This window comes from Mytilus galloprovincialis, chromosome 11 (genome assembly GCF_965363235.1).
Source record: "Mytilus galloprovincialis chromosome 11, xbMytGall1.hap1.1, whole genome shotgun sequence".
Taxonomy (NCBI): Eukaryota; Metazoa; Mollusca; class Bivalvia; order Mytilida; family Mytilidae; genus Mytilus; species Mytilus galloprovincialis.
The window spans coordinates 65,019,265-65,040,501 of NC_134848.1; the positions used below are offsets into that span (position 1 = coordinate 65,019,265).

The window sequence follows — 21,237 nt, forward strand, 5'->3', positions numbered from 1 at the left end:
GACACCTTGTGATTAATTGTTTAGGAAATCCTAAATGGCAGTCAGCAGGCTTTAGGAACATCAGTAGTTTGACCTGTTAGTCAAATACGTTTTGTTTAAATACATACACAGAAATAATTATATTTATAAGTACGTCTGAACCAGTGACAACTCTACAACAGATTTATCCATCGGATCACCCGCAGTAAAGGTGATACATGGCTGTGTACATTCTGTATATGCAACTCGTCTAAACATTAACAATGTTAGATCTGTAAATTAGCTTTCTCATTTTTTTTGATAAAATTCTTATGAATAGTTATCAAAGTTACCAGGATTATAATTTAGTACGCCAGACGCGCGTTTCGTCTACATAAGACTCATCAGTGACGCTCATATCAAAATATTTATAAAGCCAAACAAGTAAAAAGTTGAAGAGCATTGAGAATATCAGTCCAAAAATGTAAAAACTCAAACTTTGCGGAAACAAATTTGTGTTCTTCCTTAGCCAGGAATGAACTCGTACTACCGTTTTATATTGGCACCAAATCGCCTGGAACAGCTATAGAATGCCACAAAATGATAAATGTAAAAGAATTCCCGCGATAAACATAATGCCCTTAAAACTTATGGACAAAAAGTGAACGAAAACCAAATTTGTAAACCAGCAACATACGACAACTATTTAACTAATGGCTCCTGACTTAGGGCAATCACATAAATACAAAATGTGGCGGGGTTAAACAGGTTACCGGGATTTCAACCATTCCCCATAATGAAAAAGAAATAATTCCTGCAATCCGATTTACACTAGTAACAACCATTTTTACTTAGGAATAGACAGATATTTGGGCTTTTGCTGACTTAAAACACACCTTGTATGTTTAAAAAACAAACTTCCTGGACCGACATTTTGAATATTTTATCAAATTTTAGTTCCTTTACATTCCCGCCGTTTATTTTTTAGAAGTATTTTTATGATATCAGAGAAGTAATATATCATAGAGAGATAGACCTTTGTTTCATATACATGATAATATCAGTGTTTTCAATGTAGTTTAGTTTACTGTAGTATCCGTGTTTGTCCATTTACTTTTAGTTCAGTATATGTATTGTTTGTGTCTTGTGAATAGTAGTTACCTGTATGTTAAATTGTATCACAGATCAAGTTTATTCGTTCAGTTGATGTTCATCTATAATACAACTTTTTTTTGATTGAGTAAAAATATTTTATACTGTGTTTCTCTGTGTTGTGGTGTTACACAATTGTTTCAGATCAGGAAGAAAGTTTGGTACCATAAAAACATTTATTCCCGCTGCAATTGTTCGCATCTGATGTTCAAAAGCTGTCGTTTGTTGATGTGGTTCATAAGTGTTTCTTGTTTCTCGTTTTTTTTATATATGGATTAGACCATTGGTTTTCCCGTTTGAATTGTTTAACACTAGTAATTTTTGGGGCATTTTATAGCTTGCTGTTCGGTGGCAGCCAAGGCACCGTGTTAAAGACCGTACCTTGAGATATAATGGTTTACTTTAATAAAGTGTGACTTGAATGGAGAGTTGTCTCATTGGCACTCATATCCCACTTCCTATATCTATTATACAAGTAGTAACAAATAGTGCATTCATGAATCTATGAATGATTAACGTAATATTATTGGACATAATGTAGCAACTAATCCTGACTTGTTTTATAATTGAGTTGATCCAATTTGTATTTATAATATATGCACTTTGAGAGTATTGGTTGTATGGTTGTATAGAAACGAACCAGTTTATCATATTTCATACATGTACTTTTTGGGTTATTTATTTATGTCGTTTAAATAGACATCTTTAACATGTAGACGAAACATTTAATTCCGTCCTTGAACCTGGTTACATTTGGTGCAAGATGCAATCTTTCACTAAAGAGATTATTCATGAACATTAGTATATAAAAAGGATATAAAACTATACCATTGTATACGGGCTACACGGAGACACCACACGCATTAAAGTTGAAAACCTACCTAATCACATAACACTAGTACAATTGCACTCGAGATGATATTTATGAGAAAGAAAGCACCTAGTGAAATAAATCTTACCCGAAGATGAAGAATGTTTATCGCTTTTGACATCCACATAAGATAGTTTGCTGCATGCCATATCTGGAAGTATTATATGAATGTAGAATTATATAAGAATCGTAAGTTATTAATCATAAATATATATAATTATATGTACAAATATACAGAATTATTTAAATATCATGTAACAGGACTCACAGAAATTAAATATTTAACACAAACTGTTATTTATTAGTTGAATGACTAGCTTGTATAAATTAAATCAAGAGTTGGTTTACTGTGGATTCGTATATTCATATATTATCGATAATAACAAATTTCATTGATTCAGAAAAAAATAATTTTATGGGATATTGTTTTTTATTATTATTTTTCGATACAGTAAATTAATACTTCGTTAAAGCTTTGGTGGCGGTAAAACTTTTCACTAATCCACAAACATTGATACTTGTTTCCCATGGAAAATAAAGAATCCAATTTAGTTTATGTCTCTTTGTTCCTTTTTGGTAAAATACAATTTATATCTATTTCATTTTTCGGGTCAACAAAGAAAATTAACGTTCAGTAATGAACATATTTGTATACACAAGTCAATTTTATGGGTTTTTTATGAATAAGATGTCGAAGAAAATTGAAGAAAAATAAACAAATTCTTACTATAGATTATCAAGCGTGCCTTTCAATCAAACTACTAATGTAGAATGCACATAAGAATCATAACCATGTAGTTATCTAACAATGCAGTCCGTCTGTCATGTTCACATGTTCAATATGTTGCGGAAACAAAAGGTCAATGATAAAAACAAGTTAACTCGAACAAATAAAATCGGTAGAATATTTTTTGCAAACATACTTAAGAAATAATTCAAGGGGGCTTGAATATATCGTGATTTTACCACGGGGTTGTCCCTTTATGACAAATATTTTACCCTAGGCGATAGCGAGGGTTAAAATATCGGCATAAACGGACAACCCGTGGTAAAATTACTATATATTCAGGCCCCCATGAATTATTCGATTCTAATAGGACAAATACGGCAATTGTTTTAGATCGAAGGTGAAGGCATGATTTGCCGTTCTCATAAATAAATGCACTGTGAAATGGACGTAAAAGAATGGAGTAAACTGAATAAATGACATGCTTAAACTATTTAAACTAAAATATTTAGATAGGTTTGGATGAATCTAAATGACAATTGTACTTATATGTCTTATAAGTATACAAAAATGGCTTATATAACGCATTTTAGCATCGTTTGTTCACGTTTCCTTGTTTGTGATGATTTTAGGTTTCACAAGCGTGTATTTTCCCGTAAAACGCTTATATTGTAACATCATAGTTCTATGACGTCGAGTAATTCCTTCATAAAAAAAAACATATGACGTGGGAGTACGATCGGAACAACCCAAGTAATATTTTCATATTTTAGCACGGGTGTGTACTCTAAGCGTTTGAAGGACGTTAGAATTCATGAATACCAATTTCTGTTTATGGTTAACTGTAGAACAATCTGATCCCTTATTCATACAAGGGATACACATACATCGGGTATACTAAATGGATTGCTATAATATAAATGTTACATCAACTTTGTTTTATTGTTGATTCGTTTTTAAATCATAAAGAAATAATGGTTTTTGGTCGTATGCTATATACTTTATCAAAAGTTAAATGACGGTAATTAGATAATTAGTTCATTTACTGAAACATACCGCACCTGTCTCATGTCAAAAGCCTCTTGCCTTCACTAGTCTGTTATGTTTTCTTTTTTAATTAAGGTTGTGGAGTAGAATAACGTTGACTGGAGTATGACATTCATTTTTATTGAACTAGTATTAAGTGGTCAACTGAGGCCCACTTCCGGTTGTGGGATTTTCTCGCTAAATTTAAGAGTTAAGACCCATTCGTGGCCTTCGGCTGTTATCTGCTGATTGGTCGGGTTGTTATCTCTTTGACATATGTTCCACATGTCAATTCTGAAGTTAATGTTTACTTTTTAGCATTTTTTTGTCATATAACGTATGTCTTAGTGATGTGAAAATTCTAAAATAAATACTTTTGAGCATGTATTTGTGTTATACTTGAACTTAAGTGTATTATGATTATTCACAATTATACAAAAATACTGTACCACTTTACTATGAAGATTATTAATAATTTATGCCGTAAAGACATACTCATATGAACTATTTTTTTCAAAGGTTAATATTTGTGGCTAAATTGAATATTTTCGCAGTTTGTTTTGTCCCGATCCTCTTCAAGTTTACGATAATAAGACAATTAGATGTTGGGGTCCTATTGCTTACTCTTTAGTTTTCTTTGTTGTGTCTCGTGTACTCTTAATTGTCTGTTTGTTTTTTCATTGTCAGCCATGGCGTTGCCAGTGCATTTTCGATCTATGAGTTTGACTTTCTCTCTGGTATCTCTCGCCCCTCTTTTATACTTATACTAACATTGTGTACTACCCCACAATTCACTCCTCAATTTGGCCGCTATTTTGAGTGAATTCATATTGATAACATTCCAAAGTCATGCCTTTACGACCAATAATATCGAGTTCATATGTGGGAACCAATAGAAAAACAAAATAAAATATCCAAGAATATCATACAACCTCAAAACGATGCGTGTTTTGTGGAACAGCTTCATATACAAAGTACAACATGCAATTGAAACATTTTTGTTTTATCATTATTTGCATCATTTTCACTATCGATTCGTTGTAAAAGAGATAAAAATGTGTGCCGCTGTAATATGGAAAGCCAACGGGGTCAAAATTCTAAATTCGTAACTTGTCAATTCGTAACTTGTAACTGTGTAATTTCAAAATTCTTAAAGCGTAAATTGTCGATTTATAACTTGCATATTTGTAATTTGAAAATGCTTATTTCGTAAATTGTCAATTTTTAACTTGTAACTGTGTGATTTCAAAATTGTTGATCGGTATATTGTAAATTTGATGAAAATCCCCAGTCTAATAATAGACATACAGGAAAACCCCACCTTAGTATTAACAGATCATTATTGTATTATGTCTCTGGAATTACATAATATTTATTCACCTACGGCTATTTAATATGTGATAACATGATTATTAAATCAATATTGAAAGCGTGTTTAAACTTGTCCATTATTGTACGTAGTGACATTTAACATGTTGATACGTGTCAATACATCCGCCATATTGAAAAATCGCGTCGATCTTATTTAAAAAAGTAAATTGTTATATATTATTGGCACTAATTAGTATTTATATCTAATATTTATGGGGTGAAATTTTTTTTAAAGTTTTTAATCTTGAATTTGAAACATAATTGCTAAATCACTGAAAGATTGCGATAACTTATCTTTTTCGTACTATTTAGTCAAGTTTAGACTTGTCAATAATCTGATTTGAAATAGACGCCATAATGAAAATATTATAAACATAGTTATGCAGTCTTTCGAAAGAAGTAAATCATATTATTATTGAATTAAATAGTATTATTCTTTTAAAGATGAAATTTGTCAATTATGTAATTTTAATATGTTTGATGATACATACTGATATACTACGTCTTTTGTTTAATATCCAACTATACTCCCTCCGTTTATCACATAATATATAGTATAAATTGAAAACTTGTTTTATTATTTCCTCAATTGAAAAATTATTCTATTATTTCCTCAATTGAAAAATTATTTTATTATTTCCTCAATTGAAAACTTATTTTATTATTTCCTCGATTATATTCACTTTTAAACTAAAATCCTTTTAATATAAAATGAGACTGATAAACAAGACATTTCATGTGTGTTACCCTCAATAACCTGGTGTGATTAAGTGCATGGGTGAATGACCATTAATATGTCAAGTAGTTCTTATCAAATGACTATTTCAACCTTTTTTTATTAGGCTGTCCTGAAACTTAAAGTAATATTATGTTTTGATAAACTTTATGTTTTGGGATTTATGTTTTTGTCCCGTTTCTTAATATTATTATTCTTATTCTTCTCTTTCTGACCCCTTAGACTGTGGAACCATTTTCTTGGAAGCAGTAGAGGATGGAAACTTTATATTTTTTCTGGGTATGTGTCTGCATCATGGGGGGTTACAGAACCCAATGTCCATGATACCATAGTGTCATCTTGGCATAATTAGGGGGCTCAAAGATGGGTGGGGTCAATTTTTTTTTACATTTCTTAAATTTGCTATTGTTTGTAGAATAGATTGAATTATGATCACTTCTATGAATATCAAGAGACACATGTCTGCTTCAACATGGAACTTTTTTTTATTTCAGTAGGGGGTCTCCTTGGCATAATTTTAGGGGGGTGATTTTTCATAGAACATTCCAGAACATCCATGTTAAATTTATTCTAGAGCCATTAAATGGTATATGATGGTATTTAACTAATTTTACGAATAACAAATAAATTGAATTGACAGATGCCTATCTTAAGAAAAAGAAAGGGGAGGAGCTTTATTTTAATTAAAATTCTCGAAAATTTGAAGTAGTCTCCTGCACTGGTAAGGTGTACTGACTTAGGGCAGTGTCATTTAGCTAACAATGGAGAGGAAGTGTCATGTGGCATGCCCCGCTATAGTCAGGAAGACCTCTCCGACCAAAACCTTTGCAGTCCTGCTTAACTGCGAGAGCAGCTCTGTTTCCAGTGACGGAAATGTTGACGGGCGGTGACTACTTTGGCGAAAGCCTTAGTCAAACATTCTTGAATATCAATCAGATTGTTATTCATATCAGTATCAAAACTGGAAACCCATACGGTCGGTAGACTGAGGAGTTGTTTTTCCGACCCGTGGGCGAGTACCAGTGGCGATAGACTCCTTTGATATGAATAATGGCTGGTTGTCCGTATCATATTATGATAACTAATAAAAATAAAAATAAAAATGCTTTAACAATATTAAGCACACTTTCACTTTTTAGGCAAAAAAAAAAAAAAAATTGGAACAAGCGTCGAAAAAAAATCAAGATGGCAAAATCTCCAATCAAATGTGGTGTATGCGGAAAATCGTTTTCCCATAAAGTGAGTTTAATGTGCCATAAGAGATCGGTTCATACTGGAATGAAATGGCATTGCGCCACCTGCGATATGGTATTTTCAAGAAAAGACAACTTCCAACGTCATAAGCGAAACCATGATAAACAACCAGTCCAAAATGGTGGTGGTGTTACTACGACTAGTATAGAAACAAATGAAAAGACGGATCCATGCAACTTCAAAGCACTCAATGGAACCGTTGAAACACATACGATCGATGCAAACGGATTGAATAAATTCGATCCAATGTAATTCTTGAAAAGCCAATATGATGATGTTAAAGGTGTTATCAAACGTAAAATTAAAGAAAGAGGTGGATTGAAGTGGCATCTATCCATGAAACTTAATATCAGCAGGCGAAAATTAGATAATATAGACACTGCAGAGCCACATATCCGGGGGAAATGCCAGACCAGTTTAAAATTGGAGGATATAGATGAGGGATTGAAGAAGTCTATAAAAAAGATGTATACGTCTTTCATTGAATACCAGAGACAAGGGAGTAATTGGACGATGGACAAAGTAGTAGATCTTACCATACACATGGCACGTTACAGACCACTAAAAGAATCAAATTATATTCCACTTCCATTCAAACTCAGATTTAAACATGCAATAGTCAATGTAAAGACAACACATGTTTTATGTGGTAAATTCTGGCTGCAATGTACCCAGCGAAACGTGATGGAGAGCGGGTTTGGAAGTACATGGAACACGTATCCAGATTGAATATTTTGAAAACATCATATTTCTTGCGAAATTGGGCGACATTCAAAAGTTCGAAAAACAGAACGAAATATCAATTAATTATATATATATGTCTTTGGATTCCACAAGGGTGATGTATTCCCTATACATGTTACAAAACTTCGATATATACAACATGCAAATTTACTTATGATATCAGATAGCAAAAAATCACATTTCTGCTGGATTAAAAATCTAAATCGACTATTTGGCGATTAAAAGTCTTCTGTGTAAGAAGCCAACTCTTTGTCACATATGTAAAAAAGAACTAGCAGACATAAGAGTTCGAGATCATTGTCACATGACCGGAAAAATTCGAGGGGCGGCTCATGATGGCTGTAATATTAATTACAAGTTTACAGGTCGGATTCCAGTGGTATTTCATAACCTTCGGGGGTATGATAGTCATTTGATTATGCAAGCTATTGGAAAAGTTGAAGGAAAGTAACTGCATTGTATCGCTAATAATATGGAAAAGTATATTTCTTTTTCATTGGGATGTATGGATTTTATAGACTCGTTCCAATTTAGGTTCCTTCATTACAAAAACTCGTGAAAAACCTTGCAAAAGTAGGTTCGAGTAAATTGTATTCTACCAGCCTTGGGTGTTGGAGGCTTGAATGGTTTGGGTGTTGTAGCCGTCAACAAGGCCTTAAGGTCTTTATTGTACCAGAAACGTGTTGAAGCGTTTGCACAGTGAATCCAAGTGGCAAAGGTTTCTACCTCAAATCCTCAAACGCCCGGATGGGTATGGACTCTACTTAATTCCACGACGAAGCCGGGCTGATCTTATATTTAGATGCTAACAGCCCTTCAAAAAGATTCCCCTCTTCAGTATACTCCTATAAAATAAATGAACACTTCCAATCATACCGTCCTTATCAAAAATATAAAAGTCGTGGTAATCATACCCGGTGCGCCTAGTCAGGTGCTTGTTTAGTCTTATACATCCCCAAGTGCGGATGTTTTTTGCTTTCCAGCACAAGTTTATAATTTTTGCGAACCAACACTTCGTGGCAACATCTTAAATGTCTTTGACAATTCAGGGCGAGTCCTGACCTACTTCTCGCCATTTGAGAGTTTTCTTATCAGTATTTTCCAAAATTTCTACCTCTTGCGCCATATTCTTCCTCTGATCAAACATATTTGTAATCTTACAAACCATTTTGCTTATTCTATCTGTGGATTTGTTTTGGTGTATTTTCTTTCTTCCACAAAAATACATTTTCCCACGACCCCCCCCACCCCCTCCAACACTTTTTTCCTTCAACCCCAGGCATCCACGTTTTGCCTTCTTAACCTCGTCAAGGAGCGTGCACGATTTTCGGATTTTTATGTCCGGTCCTAGCAGAAATTCCCCTTAAAATGTTTACACATATTTCGATATTTAAGTCCTTCGTTAATACGCGAAATAAATTGACTATATACAATTTGTTCCTCTCTTTATAAGGTTCCAAATGAGGTACAGGCTAGATCTGGTCCTAGCAGTCCATTCCATTATTCAAAATATCCATTTCATTATTCAAAATTGACTGTTTCTTATTTTTCACGCGTATTTTGGCATAAACTTCCCCTTTATTCCCTTAAATGGTCATTGCGGCACATATCATTTATACTCAGTTTATTCCTCTATCAATAAGCTTTAATTTGGTGTATAAATTTTGCCTTGATTAGTGACTGAAGGGTTGCAGCTGTCCATTCCATTATTCAAAATAAGCTATTTCTCAATGTTCAAGCGTATATTGTATTTCAGTATTTAAATCCTTCGTTACTCCTCTAATATTCGTTGCGGAACATATTGACTATATAAATTTTGTTCCTCTCGTAATAAGTTTTCGAATGAGGTATCAGGTAGATCTGTTATTAGGGGCTAAAGGGTTGCAGCAGTCCATTCCATTATTCAAAATGTCCATTTCATTATTTAAAATTGGCTATTTCTTAATTTTCATGCGTATTTTGACATTTAGGTCCTCAGCAACTCCTCTAATGGTCATTGCGGCACATATCATTTATACTCAGTTTATTCCTCAATCAATAAGCTTTAATTTGGTGTATAAATTTTGCCTTGATTAAGGACTGAAGAGTTGCAGCAGTCCATTCAATTATTCAAAATAAGCTATTTCTCAATGTTCAAGCATATATCGGTATTTAAATCCTTCGCTACTCCTGTAATATTCGTTGCGGAACATATTGACTATAAACATGTTGCTCCTCTCGTAATAAGCTTTCAAATGAGGTATCAGGTATATCTGTTATTAGGGGATAAAAGGTCGCAGCAGTCCTTTCCATTATTCAAAATATCCATTTCATTATTCAAAATTGGCTATTTCTTAATTTTCATGCGTATTTTGACATTTAGGTCCTCAGCAACTCCTCTAATGGTCATTGCGGCACATATCATTTATACTTAGTTTATTCCTCAATAAATAAGCTTTAATTTGGTGTATAAATTTGGCCTGGATCAGTGACTGAAGGGTTGCAGCTGTCCATTCCATTATTCAAAAATAAGCTATTTCTCAATGTTCAAGCGTATATTGTATTTCGGTATTTAAATCCTTCGTTACTCCTCTAATATTCGTTGCAGAACATATTGACTATATATATATTTTGTTCCTCTCGTAATAAGCTTTCGAATGAGGTATCAGGTATATCTGTTATCAGGGGCTAAAGGGTCGCAGCAGTCCATTTCATTATTCAAAATATCCATTTCATTATTCAAAATTGGCTATTTCTTAATTTTCATGCGTATTTTGACATTTAGGTCCTCAGCAACTCCTCTAATGGTCATTGCGGCACATATCATTTATACTCAGTTTATTCCTCAATCAATTAGCTTAATTTGGTGTATAAATTTTGCCTTGATTAAGGACTGAAGAGTTGCAGCAGTCCATTCAATTATTCAAAATAAGCTATTTCTCAATGTTCAAGCGTATATCGGTATTTAAATCCTTCGCTACTCCTCTAATATTCGTTGCGGAACATATTGACTATAAACATGTTGCTCCTCTCGTAATAAGTATTCGAATGAGGTATCAGGTATATCTGTTATCAGGGGCTAAAGGGTCGCAGCAGTCCATTCCATTATTCAAAATATCCATTTCATTATTCAAAATTGGCTATTTCTTAATTTTCATGCATATTTTGGCATTTAGGTCCTCCGTGACTCCTCTAATGGTCATTGCGGCACATATCATTTATACTCAGTTTATTCCTCAATCAATTAGCTTAATTTGGTGTATAAATTTTGCCTTGATTAAGGACTGAAGAGTTGCAACTGTCCATTCCATTAATTAAAATAAGCAATTTTCTCAATGTTCAAGCGTATTTCGGTATTTAAGTGCCAGTCTTTGTAAGAATCAGGCAATTTAGGTAAAAATTAAAACATGATAAGAAAAAACCCACCGAGCTAATCATGCTATTTAATACTAACCATCATCCTGAGTTAAAAAGTATAAGTCTTTCGTTTGTGTGTGTCTGGTAATATCAAATAACTTGGTTAGAAAATTGGTTAGAATGATAGCAAATTACAGAATTATCTCCCCTTATGCGTTAATTTCTAGTGCATTTCAACCAAATTGTATCTTCTATTACCAGAGCAGAAAACAGAAATGAATGTCATTTTTGTGCATAACTACATATTATGAACTAAAATCAATGTCAAATTGAGTGGGGTTTTTTGGTCATGTTTTCACCACTGCCTGATTCTTAGGCAGACTGGCACTTAAATCCTTCGTTGCTCCTCTTATATTCGTTGCGGAACATATTGACTATAAACATTTTGTTCCTCTCGTAATAAGCTTTCGAATGAGGTATCAGGTATATCTGTTAGTAGAGCTTTCTTACAAATTGACGAAAGGTACGAACGAACGTAAAGGGAGCACATATTTCATTTTCTACAATAACAGTTAAAAGAGTCTTTGTTTTATCCAGTAAAACAGTATTCTTTTCTAAATCAAGTTTATTTAAAAAAATTATAATATCGCAAATAATACACGATTTTAATATAATCAAACACAGAAAAATAGTGTCAAATACACTTACGTCCGATACGTTACTTACGTAAACCACGAGTACACACATTTCCGCGGGAATTTTTTAAGCACGAGTTTCACGATTTACATTTCAATGACATTATTGAAGTACGTTAATCTAAATTTAACGACACGAATCACATTTATTTTTATTTGTTTCAGTACACTTTCAGCAAATTGTCAAAGTGGAATATCGAGATTTGCTAAAAAATGATGCTACAATGTTTTTAAAAAGTATTGTTGAATAAATCTAGAAAAAAAAGACTTTGTATATCAAGAAAATAAATCTACAATTTTGCACCATATATATTGTGGATTTTATAATGACGATTCAACAGTACACATGTTTGGAAGATAGACGCGAAGTTGCCAGTCACTTATCGTCCAGTGGCTAATATTTCATGAATGTTCAGGACTCTAGGCAAAACTTAGTTATACGCTACAATAACCGTTCCATTGCTCCGGTGTATCATATATACACATTTAGGGTGGGGGCGGGGGGGGGGGGTGCAATGAATATTACCAGGGGAGAGACAATGATTCAAAAGTTATGAAACGAGCACCAGCATATGGCATAGTAGGAAGATCATCTTTTTTTTTTTCATTTTTATTTTATTATTTTGAGCTTTGCAAATTTTGAATCAAGGATTTATTTGTGTTTTTGTTAGGGAAGAAGACAATGTATTTGCTTTGACATTTTCTTAGGTTAAACAGTGCAACATTGTAATATTGAAGAGTGGCATAGGGGAGGGGCCGGTTTTTAGTCTTCTAGGGGCATTTTTTTCGTCTGACTACTCTATATTTAGAAAATTTTGTAGTGTTATCTCCTCCGACCTGGTGGTATCAATAATCATATTCTAACCTATCGTACGTCCCGAAATCCTAAATATATCTAAGAAAAATCCAATGTAATAAGTGTCGTTGCATGCACGATAATTGTTCGAAGTTCCACGAGTATTATTTAAATATTTCAAAATAAAGCATCCCTAAAACGAGTCTTACGTATGATTCGTCAAGCATACGTACCTTTCGTCAATTTGTAAGAAAGCTCTTCTAGGGGCTAAAGGGTTGCAGCAGTCCATTCTATTATTCAAAATATCCATTTCATTATTCAAAATTGGCTATTTCTTAATTTTCATGCGTTTTTTGACATTTAGGTTCTCCGTAACCCCTCTAATGGTCATTGCGGCACAATCGACTTGTTTTATCCATAATTTATTAAAGGATGAAGAATAGCAAAGGTCCAGTGAAAATTAAAAAAAGAAAAACCGCGTGGAATATTTCAATTTTGAAAAAAATATGTTTTGGTATTCAGGTCGTCCATACATTGAACCAAGGAATTTCTGTTAAAAATAGTTAGGAAGGCCCACTAGTTTATCCTCCGAAACTAGGAACTATATAAATATATCAAATTAAAATTTAAGGAGTGTTTTTATTTATTTTTTCTGATATTTATTTGAATATTTGTTAGATAACACCAAAAAGACGAATTTAGAAATACGGGATATAGCTATAGTGTCACAGTCAATTTTTTATATTTTTTATAACATAAACTATTTCATGTTGAATTTTGAATAATGAACTATGAATAATGGACGTACTTCAGCGCGGTCATAAATCACGTCATAAATAACGACTTTATACTGTGCACAAGACCTGAGGAACACTCATCCGAGACTGAAAACTATAGATTTTTTTTTTTACAAATAAGACAGTTTACAAACTCACCATACTAGTTCAATAAGTCTTTTTAATAGCAAAGATGTGGTTTGCAAATCAAAGTATCCTTCATGTGGTATGGTTTTAACTCATTGTTGACTGCCGAACGTTGTCATTTGGTCTCTTCTGAAGATTTGCCTCATTGGCACATCTTTTTTTATTAGATGTGGTATGATTGCCAATGAGGCAAATATCCAGAAGAGACCAAATGACACCGTTCGACAATCAACAATGAGTTAAACACATACTACATAGTCATGTGTGAAAGGCCTTATGATATGCGGCAATAAACGACAACTACTGATACCAAATCACCAAAGTGTAAAGAAGTACAGTGTATTATATAAAGATTTTTATAAATAGGTTAAAATGTAAATTTATATTACAGAACTGGTATGAGAATAATAGGTCATCCAGATGATTGTAAAGTAATAGTACAGGGATGTACAGAAATAGCTGTCAAGATCAACGACGAGTCAGTATACTGTGAAGAGGGGATATCTGTGGTCGAACGATGATGGAATTTGTGTCATATACACGTACGCATTCGCCCATGCACATGTGTAATAAAACTTAAAACTTTGAATTGTCATATACACGTACACATTCACCCATGCACATATGTAATAAAACTTATAACTTTAAATTTTAAATTGTCTATAGACTTGAGATATGGGAAAGACAATGTGATAGTTGCACTGGTGTTGAGCCAGATGATACCAGCATGAAAAGGTGAAACTGTGTTCAATTATGCTGTATTTATTTGACCAAATGCGCAATATGCAGACTCTAAGTCTTGTCTTATCATTTATATTGTTTCTTGGATTTTTTGGTTTTTTTTTTTGTTGAAATAAAACTGAGAATGGAAACGAGGAATGTGTCAAAGAATAAAAAACCTGAGCAAAAAGCAGAAAACAGCACAAGGCCACCAATTGGTCTTCAACACAGCGAGAAAATACTGCATCGGAGGCGGGCTTTAGCTGGCCCCTTAACTATAATGCACTTTTTAAGCGAAAATGACGTTACGCTTAACTCTTAAACATAAATGATCCGACATTTAAGAAAAAGATACAAAACTAGCAAAGGCCAGCTGTGTTCACAATTAGCTATAGAAAGAACCTATTTTGTATGTTTATGCCTGGTGGTTTATGCTGGAGATCTCATTTCCGCGCTTAGAACTTAAACCGCCGCAATTATTTTTAATGAAACATCGTTAATGCGCTCCTTACACAACACTGCTACAACTCAGTAATGATGAGGAATGACTAAAATCGACACAACATACGTTTTACTGTCACCATCACGATTTGGTTGATCGATTGTATCATGCATTCAATGTGTCAGTGTATTATTGTACTTGCGATATGTTGGTCTAGGATCGTTATAAACATAAACTACTATGATTTCATGATTTAAATTTCAAAAAGATTGTGTCCTACTCAAGTTTGACAATAGTCAATACAATATCTTAGCAAGGTAGCCAATATGCATTTATCACAAAATAAAAAAGAAATTTTCAAATTTTAATTTTCTGTGGAAAATTGCAAATATTTTACTTTTCACGTATGTGTATATTAGATTACATTATTTCTTGTTTCGTTTTCATGATATCGAACATAAATATTCGGTTATTGCTTTGGGAATATATAAGGGTATGAAAACTTTTTTGAATGACACACATCCATTTTGCAATATCGATTAAAACGTTATTAAGATCTGACGCAGTAGAGTCATTCTCAGCAATATTCCATTGAAGTAGTGCACGCAGTTCATTTACTAATGCTACTTGTGGCGATTCCGTATTTGCCGCCACCAGTATTCTCTTTTCTAGGGTTTCCTCTATTGCTTGAAATAATCCATTGCTGTAATAAGAACCATCATTCTGGTTTTGAATTTTTTCAATAAAAGTATTTATATGATTCCATTGATCATCGATTTCATGAGGCTGCGTTTAACGATTATTTACAAACAAAACGTTTCCTTGGCATCGACTTATCAAATTTCCTAGATGACCAGTACATCATCAAAATTTAAATCATCTTTCTCAGTAAAGCATATAACCATATGGCGGTAGGGATTTTCTTTCAAAAGATCCATGACTTGATTTGTAGTCTTTATTTTTTCTTCTGTATACCTTTGTGTTTTAAGTACATGCGGTCCAGGTGACAACATACCAAAACACCTGATTAATTTTAATTTCAGTCCATCTTCTATCATTTTAGTGTCAAATAATCCTGGAGTATCTACGATTGTAAATACTTTTCCTTTCTATCTCATTTTCCCCATTGTTGTTTCGGATGTAACTGAATTTGGTGATTATTTTGAAGAAAACCATCTCCGCCCTAAAATAGTATTTCCTGTTGCACTTTTCCCGGTTCCTGTTTTGTCAACCAGTGAAATCCGAATTTCATGAAGATTGACATACGTGCTGACCTAAAGCATGTAAACAAAAATCGTGAAATAAAAGGGTAAATAATGAAACAAAATGAGATATATTTCCCCATTTGGCGAAAGTTTTTGATCACGCTGAATTGCGATGGTGATATATGCTATCTTATTAATAGTTACGCCGAAGTGCGATGGCAGAGCAACGCTGAAGTGAGATGGTCTACACAAACAACATTTTAAACAATGTTCCTGTCGATGCAGAAGTCAATGTGTACTATGTTAGAAGTGGAGTTTTCCGGGATTTTAATTCAATAAGGGCTTATAACATTTTAATACTACGAGAAACGGGGAGCATTGATAGATAAGGATAAACTAGGAACTCACGAGAGAAACAACGAACAGATAAAATGTTAACGTAAAATTTTGTCTACATAAGAAAATCATAGAGGACGATCTCTCAATTAGTATGTAACTGCAGTGTAAAACAGACATAGCCAATAATGAATGTAAAGGAGTAGGTCCAGTAAGGACCGATTTTGGCCTCAAATTTCATGTTCATCTAACGAAAGAGTTTGGACACTTTTGAAACACTTAAGTGTCTATTTCCATTGATTTGATTAGTTAATGTGAAAGATTTTAACTGATTTAGTCATTAAAATCGCTCCAATTCAAGCTAAAATATGAAAAATCTATCAAATATGCAAAAAAACGTCACTTTTCAGATGTTTTTTTGTCAAAAAAGAAAGTGGCCGCATCCGTGTTCATCCTCAACCTTTATATATGGTATGTATTATCATCAAATACATTTTCTATTTCAATATTATGAATGAACACGAATGCAACCACATTCATTTAAGAGGAAACTATCTAAAATTGAACTAAAATGCTAAAATTGTGAAGATTTCAGTTAATTTAACATGACAAAATGATGCTAGTTCCCGATATATGTGCATTGTATTGTCGAAAACAGTCCATATTTATCTAGCAGAAGCATGAGACTTTCCAATAAATAGCTAAAAAATTACGTTCTCACAATTTTGTAAAACTGCTATAATTTGGGGCCAAAAAGGGGTCTTACTGAACCTACTCCTTTACTAAAATATAATCACTCCGTCCTACATTCTGATATCGGTGACTGAATATGCAAATATAAAATGAGTGTTATTCGTTGTAATATCGATTGCATCTTATATTCTTATACCGATGAATGAATCTGGTAATATAAAATCATTGCGTCATACATTCTAATACCGATGAATGAATCTGGTAATATAAACTCATTGCGTCATACATTCTAATACCGATAAATGAATCTGGTAATATAAAATCATTGCGTCATACATTCTAATACCGATGAATAAATCTGGTAATATAAAATCATTGCGTCATACATTCTAATACCGATAAATGAATCTGATAATACAAAATCATTACGTCATACATTCTAATACCGATAAATGAATCTGTTAATATTAAATCATTGCGTCATACATTATAATACCGATAAATTGATCTGGTAATATAAAATCATTGTGTCATACATTCTAATACCGATGAATAAATCTGGTAATATAAAATCATTGCGTCATACATTCTAATACCGATAAATGAATCTGATAATGCAAAATCATTACGTCATACATTCTAATACCGATAAATGAGTCTGTTAATATTAAATCATTGCGTCATACATTATAATACCGATAAATGAATCTGTTAATATAAAATCATTGCGTCATACTTTCTAATACCGATCAATGAATCTGGTAATATCAAATCATTACGTCATACATTCTAATACCGATGAATGAATCTGGTAATATAAAATCATTGTGTCATACATTCTAATACCGATTAAAGAATCTGGTAATATAAAATCATTACGTCATACATTCCCATACCGATGAATGAATCTGGTAATATAAAATCATTGCGTGCTACATTCTAATACCGATAAATGAATCTGGTTATATAAAATCATTACGTCATACATTCTAATACCGATGAATGAATCTGGTAATATAATATCATTGCGTCATTCTAATACAGATGAATGAATCTGGTAATATAATATAATTGCGTCATACATTTTAATACCGATGAATGAATCTCGTAATATAATATCATTGCGTCATACATTCTTATACCGATGAATGAATCTGGTAATATAATATCATTGCATCATACATTCTTATACCGATGAATGAATCTGGTAATATAAAATCATTGCGTCATACATTCTAATACCGATGAATAAATCTGGTAATATAAAATCATTGCGTCATACATTCTAATACCGATAAATGAATCTGATAATACAAAATCATTACGTCATACATTCTAATACCGATAAATGAATCTGTTAATATTAAATCATTGCGTCATACATTATAATACCGATAAATTGATCTGGTAATATAAAATCATTGCGTCATACATTCTAATACCGATGAATAAATCTGGTAATATACAATCATTGCGTTATACATTCTAATACCGATAAATGAATCTGATAATACAAAATCATTACGTCATACATTCTAATACCGATAAATGAGTCTGTTAATATTAAATCATTGCGTCATACATTATAATACCGATAAATGAATCTGTTAATATAAAATCATTGCGTCATACTTTCTAATACCGATCAATGAATCTGGTAATATCAAATCATTGCGTCATACATTCTAATACCGATGAATGAATCTGGTAATATAAAATCATTGTGTCATACATTCTAATACCGATTAATGAATCTGGTAATATAAAATCATTACGTCATACATTCCCATACCGATGAATGAATCTGGTAATATAAAATCATTGCGTCCTACATTCTAATACCGATGAATGAATCTGGTTATATAAAATCATTACGTCATACATTCTAATACCGATGAATGAATCTGGTAATATAATATCATTGCGTCATTCTAATACATTTGAATGAATCTGGTAATATAATATCATTGCGTCATACATTTTAATACCGATGAATGAATCTGGTAATATAATATCATTGCGTCATACATTCTTATACCGATGAATGAATCTGGTAATATAATATCATTGCGTCATACATTCTTATACCGATGAATGAATCTGGTAATATAAAATCATTGCGTCATACATTCTAATACCGATGAATGATTCTGGTAATATAAAATCATTGCGTCATACATTCTAATACCGATAAATGAATCTGGTAATATAATATCATTGCGTCATACATTATAATACCGATGAATGAATCTGGTAATATAAAATCATTACGGCATACATTATAATACCGATGAATGAATCTGGTAATATAAAATCATTGCGTCCTACATTCTAATGCCGATGAATGAATCTGGTAATATAAAATCATTGTGTCATACATTATAATACCGATGAATGAATCTGGTAATATAAAATCATTGCGTCCTACATTCTAATACCGATGACTTAGACTACTTATATAATGATTCGGTCGTTTGATTCTGATTTGATTTCATTAGGGGTTGGGGCTTGGATCAAGTTTAAAGAAAAAGGCAGGACAGGAGATTTGAAAAAGGCAGGACAGGAGATTTGAAAAAGGCAGGATGAACAACTTGGCAAAACAAAAAGCAGGATGATTAATGTCAAAAAATGGTCAGTATAAACTAATAGAAAAATATTTACATTGCTTCTAGTATCACGATCAATTGAGGAAAAACAACTTTCGTCTATATTGGCGTTGTTATTAAAGTGTAATGGTAGCCTGGCTTAATCATCAGCAGCAAAATATTATAAATTATTTGTGGCATAAAATTCTATAAAAGCACGACGCCTTCTCTTCCATTTTCACTTGAAAGGAACTTATTGCGAAAACACCAATGATCGGTATTTTTGGTGCTTGTTCATATCGTAAAAATTACGTGATATCTTTCTTAATTCACACAGTAACATATAAACCACAAAAAACAAAAAAAAACAAAAAAAAAACAAAAAAAAAAAAAAAAAAAAAAAACAACAACAACACAGTAAATAGTTAAAACAGTAATACAAACTACAACAAAGAACTACTTCAATTATACTATTTGATGTGAAAGAGATTTTTCGATAAACTTCATATCTTGCTATGTGAAAGGTTCCCATGTAACTGACGTCAAATATATACTGGATAGTCACTATTACTTAGCGGAGATGTGTTTCCTATTAATTCAAAAGAGTATATTTGATATCCAACAGATCTTTTCATTTTTAGAATTAACAAAGCCGTGGTCAAATCGTGCCACATTACCTAAAATACATGTAACTTACATACAGCATCTAACATACACATTATCTGTCCATCTAAAGAGACAACAAAATTCAGATTGGAACGCAGAAAAATACATACAAAAATTAACGAAGGTGTGGTGAGATCGTGCCACATTACCTGAAATGCATGTAGCTGGCATACAGCATCTAATATGTTGATATCATCTGTTCCCTCTTAAGATAAAAACAACAACAGTCACCAAAGGTCAAATTGGAACGGGGAAAAATACATACAAATAAAACCCAACTTAGGCACAAAAAAAAACCAACAACAACACAGTAAATAGTTAAAACAGTAATACAAACTACAACAAAGAACTACTTCAATTATACTATTTGATGTGAAAGAGATTTTTCGATAAACTTCATATCTTGCTATGTGAAAGGTTCCCATGTAACTGACGTCAAATATATACTGGATAGTCACTATTACTAAGCGGAGATGTGTTTCCTATTAATTCAAAAGAGTATATTTGATATCCAACAGATCTTTTCATTTTTAGAATTAACAAAGCCGTGGTCAAATCGTGCCACATTACCTAAAATACATGTAACTTACATACAGCATCTAACATACACATTATCTGTCCATCTAAAGAGACAACAAAATTCAGATTGGAACGCAGAAAAATACATACAAAAATTAACGAAGGTGTGGTGAAATCGTGCCACATTACCTGAAATGCATGTAGCTGGCATACAGCATCTAATATGTTGATATCATCTGTTCCCTCTTAAGATAAAAACAACAACAGTCACCAAAGGTCAAATTGGAACGGGGAAAAATACATACAAATAAAACCCAACTTAGGCACAAAACCAGGTACTACAAGTAAAATACATAGCATAAACTACTAAAATAAGTAACGATTTTTATATATTTACAATCAACATACGCCCTTTGTTCTTGTAGTACGTATTCATGTTTTTAATTACATCCGTTTTAAACTGTAACGTTTCAAAAGCTAAT

General features: G+C 32.6%; 1 protein-coding gene and 1 long non-coding RNA gene across 3 annotated transcripts in view; one reads left to right on the top strand and one right to left on the bottom strand.

Moving 5' to 3' along the window:
• The window catches only part of LOC143052614 (GTPase IMAP family member 9-like), a 76,624-nt gene extending 70,940 nt beyond the window's left edge, over positions 1-5,684 (bottom strand). The window contains exons 1-2 of one of the 2 annotated variants that reach the window (XR_012971178.1): positions 5,597-5,675; positions 2,070-2,132 (exon numbers count right to left, since the gene is read on the bottom strand). Coding sequence is in view for 1 of the 2 variants with exons in the window: in XM_076225682.1 (XP_076081797.1) it covers positions 2,070-2,130 (61 nt within the window). In the remaining variant the exon portion in view is untranslated. Of the gene's footprint in view, positions 1-2,069; positions 2,133-5,596 lie in introns of both variants that reach the window. The other variant, XM_076225682.1, reaches the window with a different exon arrangement.
• On the top strand, positions 1,993-14,238 carry LOC143052617 (uncharacterized). The gene is made up of 2 exons (XR_012971181.1): positions 1,993-2,170; positions 13,981-14,238. It is a non-coding gene; the product is annotated as an uncharacterized LOC143052617 (long non-coding RNA).
• Positions 14,239-21,237: the final 6,999 nt, after the last annotated feature.